At 39.4% G+C, this 16,100-nt stretch overlaps 1 protein-coding gene and 1 long non-coding RNA gene across 6 annotated transcripts; one reads left to right on the plus strand and one right to left on the minus strand.

The window, feature by feature from the left end:
• Positions 1–283: 283 nt before the first annotated feature.
• LOC147758198 (scavenger receptor class B member 1-like) lies at positions 284–10,367 on the minus strand. 5 transcript variants are annotated; one of them, XM_086977958.1, is made up of 7 exons: positions 8,780–10,367; positions 6,466–6,705; positions 5,951–6,186; positions 5,203–5,382; positions 5,011–5,057; positions 3,924–4,142; positions 284–1,255 (listed from the first exon to the last, which is right to left on the minus strand). In XM_086977958.1, the coding sequence occupies exons 1-6, from the start codon at positions 8,780–8,782 to the stop codon at positions 4,066–4,068; spliced, it is 783 nt and encodes a 260-aa protein (XP_086834084.1). In that variant the 5' UTR covers positions 8,783–10,367; the 3' UTR covers positions 284–1,255; positions 3,924–4,065. The 5 variants fall into 5 exon arrangements, with proteins under 5 accessions (XP_086834084.1, XP_086834083.1, XP_086834085.1 ...); XM_086977957.1 differs by lacking the exon at positions 8,780–10,367 and adding an exon at positions 8,513–8,769; XM_086977959.1 differs by lacking the exon at positions 8,780–10,367 and adding an exon at positions 8,269–8,498.
• Positions 10,353–15,985, plus strand: LOC147758199 (uncharacterized). The gene is made up of 3 exons (XR_015319484.1): positions 10,353–13,837; positions 13,994–14,096; positions 15,288–15,985. It is a non-coding gene; the product is annotated as an uncharacterized LOC147758199 (long non-coding RNA).
• The last annotated feature ends 115 nt before the right edge of the window (positions 15,986–16,100 follow it).

Here is a 16,100-nt window from a genome sequence, read left to right on the forward strand (position 1 = left end):
ACTCAGTCAGTGATTTCGGCTTCGAAGTCATTCTTTCACAGTGCAGATTAGGGGATTCTTACCTAAATGACAATTGTTACCTGTAATGGCCTAGCATTCAGCTAGAGGTTCTTTGCCAGCCATGCTAAATAACGAATACTGAATATTCTAATCCTGTTTAGCTCGTAATGACTCGTAGAAAGGTTGGAGACGATAGAGCTAAACATCTGCTAAAAAGAGTGCCTTGAGACCCTCTCTGCACGCCACCTAAAAAGATCGTAAGTGCCAGTAAAGATGCTTTAAGTATACAGCGATCAGGCCAAGCAAAAGTAAAACATCCATTTATTACTTTTTCTTCTTATTATTATGAAAAGTAATATCAAATAATATGAATATATTGAAAGCTCTTCGTACCTGTTGCAATAAATCCATTAAAATATTTAACCTAAGATAGAATCAGTTATCACATCTTCAGTTTAGTAGTTACCATAAGATAAATGCTTAAACCTTATTCCTGATTAAAAAGTGTTACTTGGTCTTTTATTAGCTAACAGATAAATAGCATACTTTTAGCCGATTCATCAGAGTCACCAGTCTTCGCTAAAATGGGACAGCTCACTTTATTACATACTGCCCTTTTAATCTACGTATCACAAACTAGTTAAGGCAAACAAACATTAGATCTGTAAAATATTGTTTTTCATGAATAACCAATCGTTTCCTTTTTCCCAAGTTGGAACTTCAGCACAAGTCTTCTGGATTAGTGTTTATGACATGTGCAGAAAATCGCGTAGGTTATGCTCACGGGCCGTGGTTATAACAGTTTCTTCACACACGAAAAAACAGGTTTTTTTTTTTTTTATACTCCTGGAAACATTTGATATGTAACAGCATAATACTTTTTCGCAAAACTACATTCTCAGTAGAACTCATCCAATATTATAACGCAGTGCATCAACAACATTACTCAATCTACGTAGTTATTTGTCGAACTTTCCTCCGGGTAAAGTTATCTTCTTACTGGCAAAAACACTTGTGACGCGTCAGTTGATTGAGTCGTTAACCAGCTGTAAATTAGAACTTCAGTAAAAGTCTTCTAGCATAGATCTTCAACTTGCGTCAGTAATTCTCATTAACTCTCCACGAGTGATTCGCATGGTCTTGCATGCCGTCGAAAGGTGAGTGTATTTTTCTGAACTAACTGTGCTTCAGGCCTGACCTTTGCTTACTTCATCATGCCGAGGGGCGAGGGGTCCTCGTTTTTGTTTCAATTGGCCTATAAGGTGTAAGTGCTTTAAATGAATATGCCTAAAGTACAATGTATTAACGAACTAGGCTAAAATATTATTACCTAATAAAATTGTAATAATAACAATTAAGCTTAGTCGATTGTAGCAAAAACTTATTACAAATATACTACACGATCATGCCTGTAGTAACAAAGTGAATAGAGTCGCAATCACTGAAAGGTAGCTTCATAGTAATAACTACGATCGAGTTTTTTTTTCGTTACCATTACGAATGTCAGTAAGCGATTCTATTGAAGCAAAGGATTTAAACGCATGAAGCCCGCTTAATCCGTTTAATACCCCCCGCATAACGTTGGACGTGATTTTGGTCATGCGATTTATGTTGTTAGATTCTGCATATGTTCGGCCGTTGTAAATGGACTGGTGGGCTTCCATCTAACGAAAACACTCTTCTGCAAATACTACGACGTCGTTGTGTGTCCCGTCCTTTTGTTTGCGGCCTGTATAAAAAATTGCACGACCTGCTCTGATATTTATTTCTGATGTAAAATCTATGCATAGGTAATCTAATTAAGCGTGTCTTATTTGGCACAACAAATTGTGCGCAGTCACAACACCTATACAACGTGACTTTGGCCTATGAGGCTAGAAAGGCCGAGAAAGGAGGTTCATTGCATCGTGTAGTCGAGTGCGATCAGGCAACTTTCACTAATCTAAGACTAATCGAGTCTTAGCATCTCAGTCTAATCTTATCAGACTCGTTAAAGCCGAGTGAAGTAAAGACTTTGATTTGAAACTTAGGGGCATCTGAGGCGTTCAAGGGTCGAGAACGGCCGTCGACTGACATTATTTCGTTTTCGAAGAGAACATCTGAAGTAACGCTTGGCGGCGCTATTGAAGTAATTATTTCAGTTCAAGTACGGTTGTATTATACCCTACTACGACTCTACCTTGCGGTCAGTAACGTAGAAGGCGAATGCTACAATGACAGAAAAAGCGATCAACATATAACCCAAAGTAAATAATACGTATTCAAAGATCAGCGTCGGGTAGACGGCTTCGTTGTAGACGATGTCACATAGCGTCTTCCGGTCTTCATCTAGAATGGCCTAAGAAAGCGATAGGACATAGGAAACGGGCATATTACTTTACAGAAAGTATCGGCGACAGTTAACTAAGACCGTAACCTCTATTGCGATTCGTGGAAGATGACAGCGCTACATGCTTAAATCTTTTTCTAAACGAATTATCTAGATGGAAAAAATAGAATAGAAAAGCCTAAATAAATCTAATTCAATATACTATAAGTCGCAAAAGGTATTTCCACAAATAGGGAACAATTTTCAGACGAAGTCCAAGTGACACATATACGAAATAATTGCGTGGTTACGAGACTGGGTGCGTACACCTAACGGCCTACGTAACAATGTCTAGGGCGATTCCGAGGCCGCATATTGTGTGAAGCACTCCGAACGGAAGGTCGGCGAAGAACAGAAAATAATCAAATTCCCATTTAATAATTCCCGACCCGTATGTCGAAAATTGTGGTGCACAGTGAAAAAATGACTAGTTTGGATAGTTCAACTTACTGTCTCCTGCCAGAAGACAGGGTAAGTTACTGTAAGGCCATCTGATGGCTTTAAAGGATTTGCTGTAACGTTCGTTTGCACACAAACTTTGATATCTGTCGTGGCTATCACAGCCACCCAATGGCTGCGACAAAAACAAAAAAGCAGACAGACAAAAATCGATAAAGAAAATAATCAATCTAGAGCCCGTTTATCATCTGGGTTCGATTAGATAATTGGCGCGAATTCATAAGAAATCGTTTATGAAATTTCCGATTAAATCAACTAGTCATTGGTAATTTTGGAAAGGGCTGAAACATTTTTGAGCAAATATTGCGATACCTTTATGCCGATCGCTTTGCGTGACAAACAATGGTGCCTGTGGGAGAGCAGAACTACCTGGTGCTCAAAACAATTCGACCTGTAGCCCTTTGTTGGATTATCAGGCAACATCTATTTCAACCCCATATTTCTTACGGAGTTGTTGTTCCTATGTGATAATACGCTAAACTCTACTGAGTTGTAGGTCTTTCAGCTTCAGTAACTGAACATGGCGTAAGCCGCAGAATTGAAACTGGGCTTGTCGTCCGTTAGCATGTTACGAAGTTATCAACAACTCGACTAATTGCTATGGTACATCTCTGAGCCCGAGACACTTCAGCTCATGGAGCTCGGGCAGCATAAGCTTAGATGCTTTGTCATTCTTCTTCATTTTCGAGAGGTCTAGTGTTGCCGTTCTACTGTTTGTATACCACTGAGTTGTAGCGAGTTAACGGTGCGTTCTACAAAATGATCTGTTAGCTCAAAAATATTGGTTTGCGAACAAGTCTCACGAAAGCGTGTAGCGAGAAATCGTGTTTCTTTGGATCCTTTGATCTCCTTTGCAGAAGTGGGGCAGACTGAGCTGGGTCGGTAGGCCAAAGTGACATGCAGATGCATCAAAGGTTCCCTTCATGCCAGGTCTTTTTTCGTAACAACTACATTCAAAAAGCGGAAAACCAGGCCAGAAAAGATACCACATAATTCATTTAATAATGCGTACTGAATACATCCTACCTAGACGCTATTGTGGTTTAGGCCAAACATGAGCACAAAATCAATGTTCATTGTCAGCAATGTGGCGTACCGTTTGCTTCAGCGCATTAAAAGCCAATGACGTACTCATCTATCCAAAGTCGTATTTCCTGTTGCGCTAAAAATAACATCGCCTGATGAAAACACAGAAGAAGTTACGCCTCGAACTGTTTCACTTCCGTTCAAATAAAGCGTCACGGACGGCAAAACATTGGATTGAAGATATCAACAGAGCTTAGCGAGTCATCAAAAGGCGGATACACTTCACCATCTGAAGCAGAAAGTTAAAAGCCAGAACACAGACATGCCGGGGGGTGAAATCTCGAATTTTTTATTTTCCAACTAGGAAGTTTCCTTTATCTTCCCATGAGCCGCAACATATGGGCGTCAAATATATCCCAAACCGCATGATTTTCGTAGTGATCCCTACTTATCCCTACTTATTATACGATCAAGAACTGCCCCTTCGAACCATGGGGCCGACATAGACTAGGCAACGCATCTACACGGCGACCGACAACTAATTAAACAATTTAAACACTTGGACTAGAGCAAGTAAGGGCCGATCCGTAGCTCAAAAGCCAAGCGAACAATATTGAAAATACAATAGATAGTAACTAATCCAATAGACATATCATTCGATACAGGTATCGCTTGCCGCGTAGGAAATCGTTGAAACACCACAGATCAGAAGATCTTTCCTACCTAAAGCTATGGCCACGTTGGACACGGTTAATATTAATCGAGGCAGTAACTTAATAGTCTATAATAAATAAGGAGTAAAAGGCGAGCCTCAGATATATTCAATATGCCGTTTAGCAGTCGCTGCTATTCACAGAGTAAACTTTACCCCAAGCAAGCGCGCGATGAGGCTCAAAAGCCAATCAGGAAGTCCATATATTTCTTCAGCTCAGTCGCAGTTGAAACGGGCCAACATTGTTACAAGACCCGCAGTCTTAACGCCTCTTTCACATTCAATGCCAGACGCCGCTACACTATCGTACGTAATACTTGGCATGGCGTTATCTGTTTGAGCTATATCTGGTTTATAGGGATCAATTCTGGTTGTTTTTCTACCTATAGAATTGGGTAGAAGTTCCGCATGTTACAGGTGAACACTAGGTATGTATTCAACTTACTTGTGCCACTATACTGGTTACATGGCCGGTCATAATAAGAAATAGTACTGTAAAAGAAGATACATCTTATCAATATAAAGCTTTCTCGAACTTAAAAATAACCTATATGATTGGATAAATGTAATGTTTTCGAATCAGGAATGAGTTATTCGATCTTCAGCAATATTAGGTAAAATTTTGCCTGTTACGGACGTGCGGTTCGCGAGTGATGTGATCATACTGATCTTGCTGGCATGTCCGAAAGCCCTCGAGAATGCAGTATATGAGCCGTTGTTTGAGGCGTTTCCCCCCAGCAAAAATCCAACCTTTCCATTGATCATGGGCAGTTCTGGTTGAATGATTTTTCCTATCTTTGCCCAGAAATGGCAATAACTGAAAATCGAACAAGAATTAGGATTGTTTATTATGTGACCTTTATACTCTATTTGAAAAAGAGAATGTTTTCTGATTTGAATCTCAATGAGTTATACTTCGAATCTGTTCATCGATCTATCTTCATATGCAAAAAGACGTTCGAGGGGAAAACTTTTGATTATCGCTTGCTCTGATTGGAGCCTGCAGCTATCTGATAAGGCCGAGCTACTAAAAATCTAAGGTTTTTCGTACAGTGCCGAAACACCTCCCTGATTAGCTTGCAGAATTTCTTATTTCTACTTTATTAAGCAGTTATTATCAAAATATCTGGTAATACAACAGTGTCAAAATAGGTGTGTTCAAAGGACGTATCATTAAGCAACGCTGCGGTATATCAGAAAAACATGTTTTTGGAGATACTAGATGGAGGCGTATATGTTATTTGCTGTTTTGCAAATTAGTTTAATTCCAATTCTATAAAATACGCACGTAACTTTCTCACCTCGGCCTGCAGCGGATTCACTCGGAAACTAACGATAAATGTATGGGAGACATATTTCTTCTTGTAAACGTCACTTCAACTTACCCATCATAGAGGAGCTCTCGGACTTTATATTTGCACAAAATTGAGCGCCACTGTATGATTAGTTTCGCTAACAGCTGCAATTTTTTTGGCAACTCATCGATCATTTGAATGACACTCGCTACCACGATATCGACTGTGACAATCTCACTGTCGAGAGTGCCGTTTGACAATTCCGGTGCAAAGTAAAGCGTGTGACTCTCATCAAACAATAGTTGGTCTCCTCCCCAGCTCATGTCCTTTGCCCATATAGTGCCGCGGCGGCACAACCAAATGTAGAGGAAATACCGGCCGCGCAGCGACACGCACAGATAAAAGATTCGAAGAGTGTCTCGCATGGAGATCACAAAAACGCAGAAGTTGATTTTTATAAAAAAAAAAAAAAAAAAAAATTTAATATAATCTTGTTAGGCACATACAATAATCGAAGCAAAATGGAAGAAAAAAAACACTTAATTTAGAGATGTCTTCCATGTTATCTAGAATGAGCGATCAAGATATTTTAAGGGGCTACATACCGGAACACGTACGGCCCACGTTCTTCGACAATAGGGCGGTCGCCTTTCAGGAACTGCTCGGCATTGGTAGTATTGAACATACAAACCTTCTGCATAAGAGGCATGGGCAGTTTTCTGAAAAGCTCGAGAGTATTTCCGCCAGGCACGAGAAGTAGTGGCTATAATTCGGACCAACTGTGGCACAAAACGTTCGAGTACGAGGCATCCACAGGCCATAAGTAACAGCAGGGTGAAGACGACCTGAAGGTCAAACAAAAGAACCAGACAATTAAACTGTCGTGAAATAAAGAAGGCGCAATTATCTGATGACGCGTAATTATAGACCGCCAATGGATTATGAATTTTTTAAAAAAGCAAGCGACCGTATAGACGAAAATTATTAAGTCCTGCGATGTAATACTTCTGCCGCAATGACACAAGCAGTAAATACGTTAAAAAAAATCTTGTACCTTATTAAAAACAATTGTCATATTTGAAATCTGTTACACACACATATATATATATATATATATATATATATATATATATTTATTTATTTATATATATATATATATATGTATATATAATTATGTTTTCTAAAATAGCACATCGGGTTTGCAATAGAAACACGAAAAGGGCATGTTTTGGAGAAATTGGTGCGGTGGCCTACGTATCATCCTAAGTGACTAGATTCCATAAGCTAGTATTGGATGAGCCTATTAAATACCTATTAAAATTCATAATAATAACTCAGGCCGGTAAGTGGATATTTGTAGTGTCTCTATATGTGAATAGAGTTTCAACTGAAACTATTCAACAGATGTTAAAGCATCAATCTGATTGTAATACACGAAAACTCATTGCTGTTAACGTTACATTGATGTAAACGTCTGTTCTCCGGGATAAACTTGATTGAAAGTTAATATGTGTATGTAATAAGTGACAGTTTATACTTTGAGTTGATTAAACTCTGTCTCGCAAAACTTATACCGCCTGGTAATTACAAACAGACAGTTGGAATCCAACCAACGACTTCGTAGTAAATGTCAATGCTTCAATGTTTTTGTGTGTTATTATCATCGTGATTACAAACGACACAAATATATCGATGTACACGCATACGGGCTCGTGTTAATCGAAACCAAAGAGAGATTAGCTGGCTTTTGCATTCGCTAACTTCATACCTGAACCTCTTTTTTGGATATTCCTAGATATTGATTCAACTATTGCCTTGAGGTAGTTCGACAAGTATAGAGGGTTAAATCACTTGATTTGCTAAAATAACTTTCACATATGGCACCAGCACGGCGGGGTCTGTATTATGTGGGCCGACTGCAAGGTTCAGCCCCGACGTCTGGGCTTCATTCTGCAAAGAAACCTAACCAACATTAAATTTTATTTAAATCGCAAGCATTGTAAAAACTGTCAGGTTCAACTGGACGCGGGTAACGGGTTTCTAATCTAAAACGTTGTTCTTCGAGCTGCATTGGTTATGGCAAAAATGACGACGTACCGTCATTGAAACATGCAGAAGTGGGCTAAAAAGAACACAGAATCTATGCGACTTTATGATAAAGTTTACGTTACATTGATAGTTGTCCGTAGATCCATAAACAAGACGATACGCGTTTTTCTACTATCTTTCTTAGCTGTCTTTGTGTTCATTGACGTTAGTGTACCACGACTAAAACGATATTTTGTATAGGAAACAACTAAAAACAAGTGCATACGACACATTACCCTTTTGCGTAATAGCAATCACTGATGGAATCAGAATATAATAGATGATGTAGAACGCAGCTACAGGCAGGTAATTAAACTTACCCTAGTAGAACTTCGTTAATTGGATCGAACTGCTAACCTCAATTTCTTTTCTTTTCAATAAATAGAAAAGTGTATGACTAAATTAAGTAGGTCAGATTCGAACAGCTGATTTGTGAGAGTCAGCTGTTTCTCTTCGTTACTTCGATTGGCGTAAGCAGACTTCCTATTCCGGCTTTCAGTTTATCGAAGAACCATTTGCTCGCAATATGAGGACGTGATGTTGGCATGAGAACGTACACGCTACCTTCTTAAGAGGAACACAGTCGATCACGATAATAATTCGATTCGTTTTAGTCATATTGTAGATCCTTGGAGTTTCGACTCTGACATTTGACTTTACGTACTAATTTTCCGTATCGTAAAATACATGTTTGCCGTCCAATGTAAAACGTTCTGTTCTTTTGTTCACTGAAGTTGCTCGTCTCTCCCGAGCCACCATTCGAGGTCTATCCTCATCAAAACCTGTGAGAAATCTATAAAACATCTCAAGTTTACTTTATTGCAGTCTTACCATATGTTCGTCATACTTTTATTGAGCGCACCACATATTTGAATTTCGCTGACGCCATTCACAGTTTCGTATATACAGTTCTAACGGTTGGAGGTTTTTCGCTCGTTAACCATTATTATGCACAAGGTAATATCGAAGCCGCTGGCGATTAGCGAGCTGGATCTCGTTCCAACATAGTGTTGTGCAAAAGTTACGTTTTACGGTAGCTGTACTGTACCCCTCTCTGCTAATTCTACGACCCACTCACCAATTCCATCCATTGTGTCCAATAATGTACTATACCCGTATAGGAAAAGATTTATAAAAGGTCATGGAGCTATCGTCGTGACAGCTCCCCCAAAGCGTTTATCCTTCACGGAAGCCCATCGAACAGCGGCTATAATAAAAGGATTGAGTTCACATTGTTTTATGATCTTTGCTGCAACAACGATAATTATATTACTTGGAAGTATAGTAATTAGAGAACACTCAAATAGTCCGCTGTCGTTGTATTAATTCGTTTTACAAAAAAACGTTCGCCTTTTACGTTCCGTTAGGCTTAACATCTCGAACTGCCGTTAAGCATTGCCATTCATCAGAGCTTGTTTTCGACGTAGCACGTTCCATTACCAAACTAAGTGTTTGTATCTTTTTACTAAGTTTCAGTTAGATTGCTATGATAATAATCGGCTGGCTCCTTTTAACACGAAACACGGAGTGGCTATCTATGCCCTGTTTCCAAGCCCCCGTTTTCTTAGCTCATATCGTATCGTTAAATTCGCTGGACACACACGTTACCATTATACCATCCCGAGATCTACTCCTCGTTACTGCTTATACTGTCATTGGTATGACCTCGACTATTGGCGTTTGTACCGCACAAGTCGAGAAAATCGGATCTGTTCTAGCTTGGACACTGATCTTGTCGGTGACAAAATATCTCAACAACGATCTCTTTTTCTTTCAACGAATCTTTTTCTATATGCATCGTCGTCATGACGATAACTGCTACAAGATCTAGTGTTATGGGAATGGTAAACCGAGGTTTGTACCCCACACCCTGTTCGTGTTGCAGTTTTGTGCAGACGACGACCGAGTATTTCGATCAGACATAGAGATAGGGTTCAGATTTATGCCGCTCGCGCGCACGACGCATACAGCCACAAGGAAATTTATAACATACACTCCTTCAAAACGGCTCACACAACGGTTGCTCGGAAGGCAGCGATTCCGTGCTACCGCTAGCCGCTTCGGCTGGTCAGGCAGCCCAAAAAGAAATCAAATCTACGTAAGATAACTAAAAGAGTTGCTGGGCGTCTAAGGTTCGACTCGCAGCGATAGCGAAGTAACGAACTGCTAATTCAAATGGTAAACAACAAAATAGCTGATTCAATCCCGGCAAATGCCTATTCAAAGATCTGCCCGACAGGTGGTTTCTTTTTTACCTAGCGCAGTGCATTACGTGCTACGGCTTATTTCGATTTTGTCCAAAAATGACTGGCAAGAAAACCAATTCAATACACTCGATCTATAACAAAGACACCGAAGACGCTCTTCAACACGCTTTTTAGGTACGTGTAGCCGTCAAAGAGTACACAGATAGTTCATGCGGTTCCTTTTGCAACAGACAGATAGACACAATGCTTCAATCGAGTGAAAACAGGAAGCTCACGAGCCAGTAACTGAGCCAATCTCTTAGCATGAAGTTGTTATTAAAAACGTCCACTTCTGACCTTCAATAAATAATTCCGCAATTTTTATTACTTATTTGTTCCGAAGGGACGAGGAATGCTGATATATATACCGTCGGGTGTTCGAGTTTTATTCGTCATAGAACTTCCCTGTACACTTGCATTGCCGCCTCAAGAAAAAGTCCCATACGCCCCAATCCTTATATATTATACCGAAATTGACCACGATTAGAGACTCTCAGCAAAAAAGGAAAAAATTCACATTAATCAATTTATTAACATTGGATGGATTTTAGACGGACATGCTATTGCATAGGAGAATGTTTACGTCTACTGTATTTGGCGTATGATTGAAGCAATTCCATAGACACATTTGCCTCCGGGCTTTTGCACCACTACATATAAATAAATCTGAATGAATTTTTTAGGACGAACACCAGCGATATATAAATATGTAGCTTTTGTTAAATAAACAGCCTAATTTTTTTTTTTTTTTATTTTATCCCACGAAATTTAGGTCCCGGACTGTAATATATATGTATGTATATGTATATATATATAGAGGGTGCAACGTTTAAATCCAGACCTACTTTGTCCGTTGTAGTAAGTATGTGTACTAGTTAGTCCTCTAACAAACCATGCCCGTTACAACGAAAAACGTTTCCAGGCTAAAGTTTCCTATTGTCCGAAGTGGCACACTTTATACGACTTTTGAGAAATTTGAAGAAGATATACATGAGGCACACCGTAATATTCTCAATAGGGTTTAGATTTGCAGGGCTCAAAAGTTTTCCAACAGCACTTTAAAAAACATTTTTGATATAAACACATTTCTATACAGGAATTAAGGGCCATTTTGGAGCCACGAATATCAATCAGCAACACGGGTCGTTGACATAAGAGTTTATTTATGCCTCCAGCTTTGTAGAAGTTTTAACCCTTGTGTTTTTGAAAGCTTTAAAGAGAATAGACGTTTTAAAAAATTAAAGCATATTCGAGTGAAACTCGAAACAATTTACGCCTACCAATTCCGCTTGACATAGGGCTGCTGTTAGGAAAGAAAGAATTAAAAAAGAAATTTTGTTGTATACGGCTCGTGGAGAGTTTAGGGGTTGAAGTTAGCGTAAATTCTAGCCATTGACATTTTGATATTGTAATTATATAACTATGATAATGACCTATTGATGACACGAAATGTGATTTATAATAAATCTAATGCAATTCCGACAGCTTCACACTCAAAATACTCAACAAATAACAGTACCTGGGCGTACCTTTTCTCTGAAAGGTGGCCTGAAGGTGGTGGCATTCGTTTGCCAAATCGTAAGACAATTTACTCAAATACCCTATAGGAGACCCTTCACTAAGGAACAGGGGCACCGTGCTTCTTCTATTCAAGCGAGACCTCAGGTTCCTTTCTACGAATCTTTTTCACATTGGTTATCTTTTATCTGAAGTTAACTTGAAGTTTGAGCATGTAAGTACCGCTACGTATCATCGAAAAACGACGGACTAAAGTTGGATAACTGATGTCTTTTACATGTGCTTTGTTTATTTCCGGCTTTTGGAATATTTTAGAGGGGTTCAAATGTTAAAAAAAATAGTTGAGGGTCGTTGCTGGTCACCTGATGCGGGGTAGCAAAAATAGAATGACACAAATTACTAGAAGATCATGTAACGCAACACATGTTAACAGATTTTAAACATAGATTTCGTAATACTAATATAGGTTAATCTTTTAGCCTGGTCGTTTTTTCATTTCAGTAATGTCAAGTCATGTGCTCCACGAACTAAATTAATATAACTTTACAGTATGTGGCAGACACGGACTTCGGGACCTATTCCAAACAGGTGACAGATGCCCCGCCATTAACGGACTAACAGACCTGTACTAGAGCTTTGATGCGACCCATTTCTAGCATACCTATAGCTCATAAATAAATGCAAGGTCGTACCAATTATTGCGCCACCTTTCGGAGCCTTTTGGTTCTTCTTTGCGACATTTCTCGTTATAGAAATTTTGTCAAGAACCTGATATTTTATATGACAGAAAAGCGCGGAAGCTTTTAAATTACCACCTGCATTTATAATAGATTAGCTGAAATTATATGAAATTAGCTGATAATCGATGGAAACGCGTATAGAACTGCACACAGTATTTCATATCGGGACTGAATTCCGGAATATAAGATTTTTTCTGAGTTTCAAGTCTGAAGTGAGCCCACTTATGCCTCTTTTCCCTCTCCTGAAGTAGTACTATCTTCGTACGGTTCAGATTTAGGATGATTTAAGGGAGCAGAAGTTAATGGTTAGTCACGGGTTGAAAATTTTTATGCATCTACCAACCGATAGAGCCTATTCTTGGACATCGGACAACACTCGCCCCAACTTGAAAGAATTAGCTGGTCCTAATGCTAATAAAAAGCACAGGTTCGTATCACTTTTATATTCGCCATTCTTTAAGATATTTCATAGGTTTTCAGTATCTGTTTTTGTCATTAAAGATACATTGTATTTGGCGCATAATCTAAATCGATTGGGTTAGCATAGATTTAACGAGCGGGTCATTTAGGAACTATAGATAAAAGTCAATATAAAAAATGAGGGAAAACCAGGTTATCGAGTGAAGATATACTATAAAATTCACACTTTTAGATAAACATTTCATTATGTCTGCCTTACACTGGCCTGATCTAATGCGCAGGTTTCGTTTCGAAATTCTTGGTGATCATATCTTGTATCAGTAACAGCTAACTCACTTCTTCGTTGGGAGCAGACGAATTTAACGTAGGACCACTAAACAGGTGCAGAGTGATGAACCATAACGATCGGTCACGTGTAATAATGCCAAGTCCGAGAAGATTTCCAGTCGGTCATAGCATATTTTACGTTGGGTCATAGCATATTCTACGTTGGGAATGTGATTTTCAGATATGTGATAGATCATAAAGGAAATTAAAATGAACGCCTCAATAAGAGAGAATTGAATATATTTAACCTTTCACAGTTTTTTATTTCCAGTTAAGTAAACCGTCATCCAACTGACCCAGGTCATCCCAGATGACCGTAGCCATTTCAATTAGTTGTTAGAAACTACTGGATTCGAAGCGATGAGGAGCTGACAAGGTAGAACTGTTTAGCCATAATGACAACGATTTTGAAGCTTTCATTTTCAAGTTTAGATTTGGATCGTTCAAAGTTTACCAGGTGAGGCAGTCGATGGATTAGAAGGAAAAGTTACTCAGCTATCAAGAACGGACTAGATTTTTCTTTGATCAAAAGAAGTCCTTAGGATCCCCACAGGACGCGATCACAACTCTCGATTATGTTGCCCAAGCTGCATCCGCCTCATTTTCACTAGGACTGCTAAAGAGTTGCTTTATGAAAGGTGAGCAAAGTGAAATGATCGAGTGTATCTATAAAAGAATCCTAAGGTGTGCCTGGTATAGGGCATACATAATTTTCAGGGTCTATTACACGCCACAAGCTTGATTGCTAAATAACTGATTGATAAGCGCTAAATTATTTTCTATAACCATTCCAGGTATACTTCAAACAATGGAATGACAGCTATAACCGATCTGAAGTGCTAATGGGGCTCAGTGAAGACGACGTGGAGACAGTATTAGATTATTCAGTGGAAAAAGGTACGTGTCCATGCGTTGAATAACATAATTAGATAGTCGCACGTATTGTGTGTTTAAATGCGTCAAATGGTTAGATCACAAGGCTGCACAAGGCATTTTGCACACACGCTTAACGCCATAGGATGGCGCGGGCGTAATAAAAATATGCGTTGCCGATGAACTTCAGTGAGCTTCACGTTCAAGCAAACGTATTTTCACCGTGTGAGCGCTCGAAATTCTATGATTCTGACGAAATACAGAGGAAATTTGTCGACACCTCATTAAACCAGAGATCGAAGGGCAGATATCAAGGTACAGGGTTTGCCATAAAAAAAAAGCGCACCATTTTTCAGCGATAGGCAGCGTTCGTGAGTGAGAGGCAAAAATAACCCATTGCTACTTGGCCAAGAGCGGTCATTGCTGGCGCGCTGTAGTAGTGGATTGAGAATCTTGCGCGCGTTTAAGCCATAATCATCTTCAATGGACACGTAAGGGACAAACAAAGCGTGGCAAAAGGCGCCATCTATCTATCTATCACAGAGTTTTCAAAGCAATTTGACGAATTGCATGATGTTTAGAGTAGTTCTCTAGCGAGCAAGGTGTGGCGGGAAATTGCGAATCAGCAAAGCGACTTCAGAAGTCAACCAGTCAGATCGTTTAAGGTTTACCGTACAAAAAGAAGAGCTATGTTGCTACGGAATTTAATCTAATATATACATATAACAATGATTCGTAAAAGCAAAGAGACGTAATATTGCAGTTCTAGATGAATGTCGGCTTCTCATAGAAGAATCAGAGGCGGCTTTCCGAAGAACATATCCTAAGGCAAATGTTTAAACAGCTTACTCAGTCTTCATTTACGTAACAAACTGCGTGAAAATAAAATATCGCTAGCGGCACGGAACTCTGCTACATATGGATTTTTTTCAGATTAAACTTCGAATAAATAAACAGCATTTGTTTCCTTTGTATGGCACACCGTAAATTTTCGTAAACGGCACAATAGTTGCGGTTCTGTATTCGTTTAGGACACATTATTGTGTCACGTCATATCTTATAACGTGTCCTGGCTTTAACATAGCTTCATTTACTGCACAATTAGCTAACTTTTTTTTAGAAAACAGGTCTTGTCTGCGCATGCGGAATAAACGTTTTGTTCACGATGCCGTATTCAACGCATTTTATATACGATTTGTTCTTCTTTGTTATCAGATACTTGGATGCATCAATTATCCTTTGCTAATGAGCCCGTTGACTTTCCCGCCTACCCATCACCTGTTCAATGGAAATTACAACACTTTGTGAAGCCGTTGTGATTACAGTAGGTAAAGTGTGCTTGCCTAGAAACACATTGTGGCCTGGGTCCGAACTCGGGCGTAGATACACTGCGTTTCATCTGGAAGTCGAGTGTCTCAAGTAACAGGCGTCTTTAGTAGCAGACGTAAAATACGAAAAATGTGAGCTGACCATGCGAAATTTGAAATCTGCTACTTAGCCTATTAGCAGTCTAGAAATGGCCAAATAGCGACCAAGGAATGGACGCTAATGCCGCTACCGGTCCAACTACGTCTAACGATAAACTCAGGTCTGCGTAAGTTAGCCTATACCTTATAATCAACAGCGAGCTGAAACTCGGTGATTCGACTCCAGGTATCTCAACGGGTTTCCCGAACAGTGCAACAGGCTCGCGGCCACAGGTAAGAGTACAAACCCTGCTTTAGTTACACACAGCGTCAATAGAGGGCTCGTCGGCAGCCATCAGACGCACTATAATTCCAGATGGTAGCCATATTTATCTATGATTAATATGGTATCAGAGATATAACCTCTAACCGAATTTGTTGATGACAAAGTTATGCCATAGCGTTCCCTTCCGCTATTTGCGACGGTTGCAACCGAGCTTATAAGGCGTATGCAAACTTCCCCATAAAGGCATTATCAATTTCTAATTAATCTAAAATTATTTAGCCCGATCAATGAAAGTTGTTTTATATACATATAGCGGCCCCCAAAAGTGGCCAGGCC

This window comes from Varroa destructor, unplaced genomic scaffold (genome assembly GCF_002443255.2).
Source record: "Varroa destructor unplaced genomic scaffold, Vdes_3.0 BEIS01000001.1, whole genome shotgun sequence".
Lineage (NCBI taxonomy): Eukaryota > Metazoa > Arthropoda > Arachnida > Mesostigmata > Varroidae > Varroa > Varroa destructor.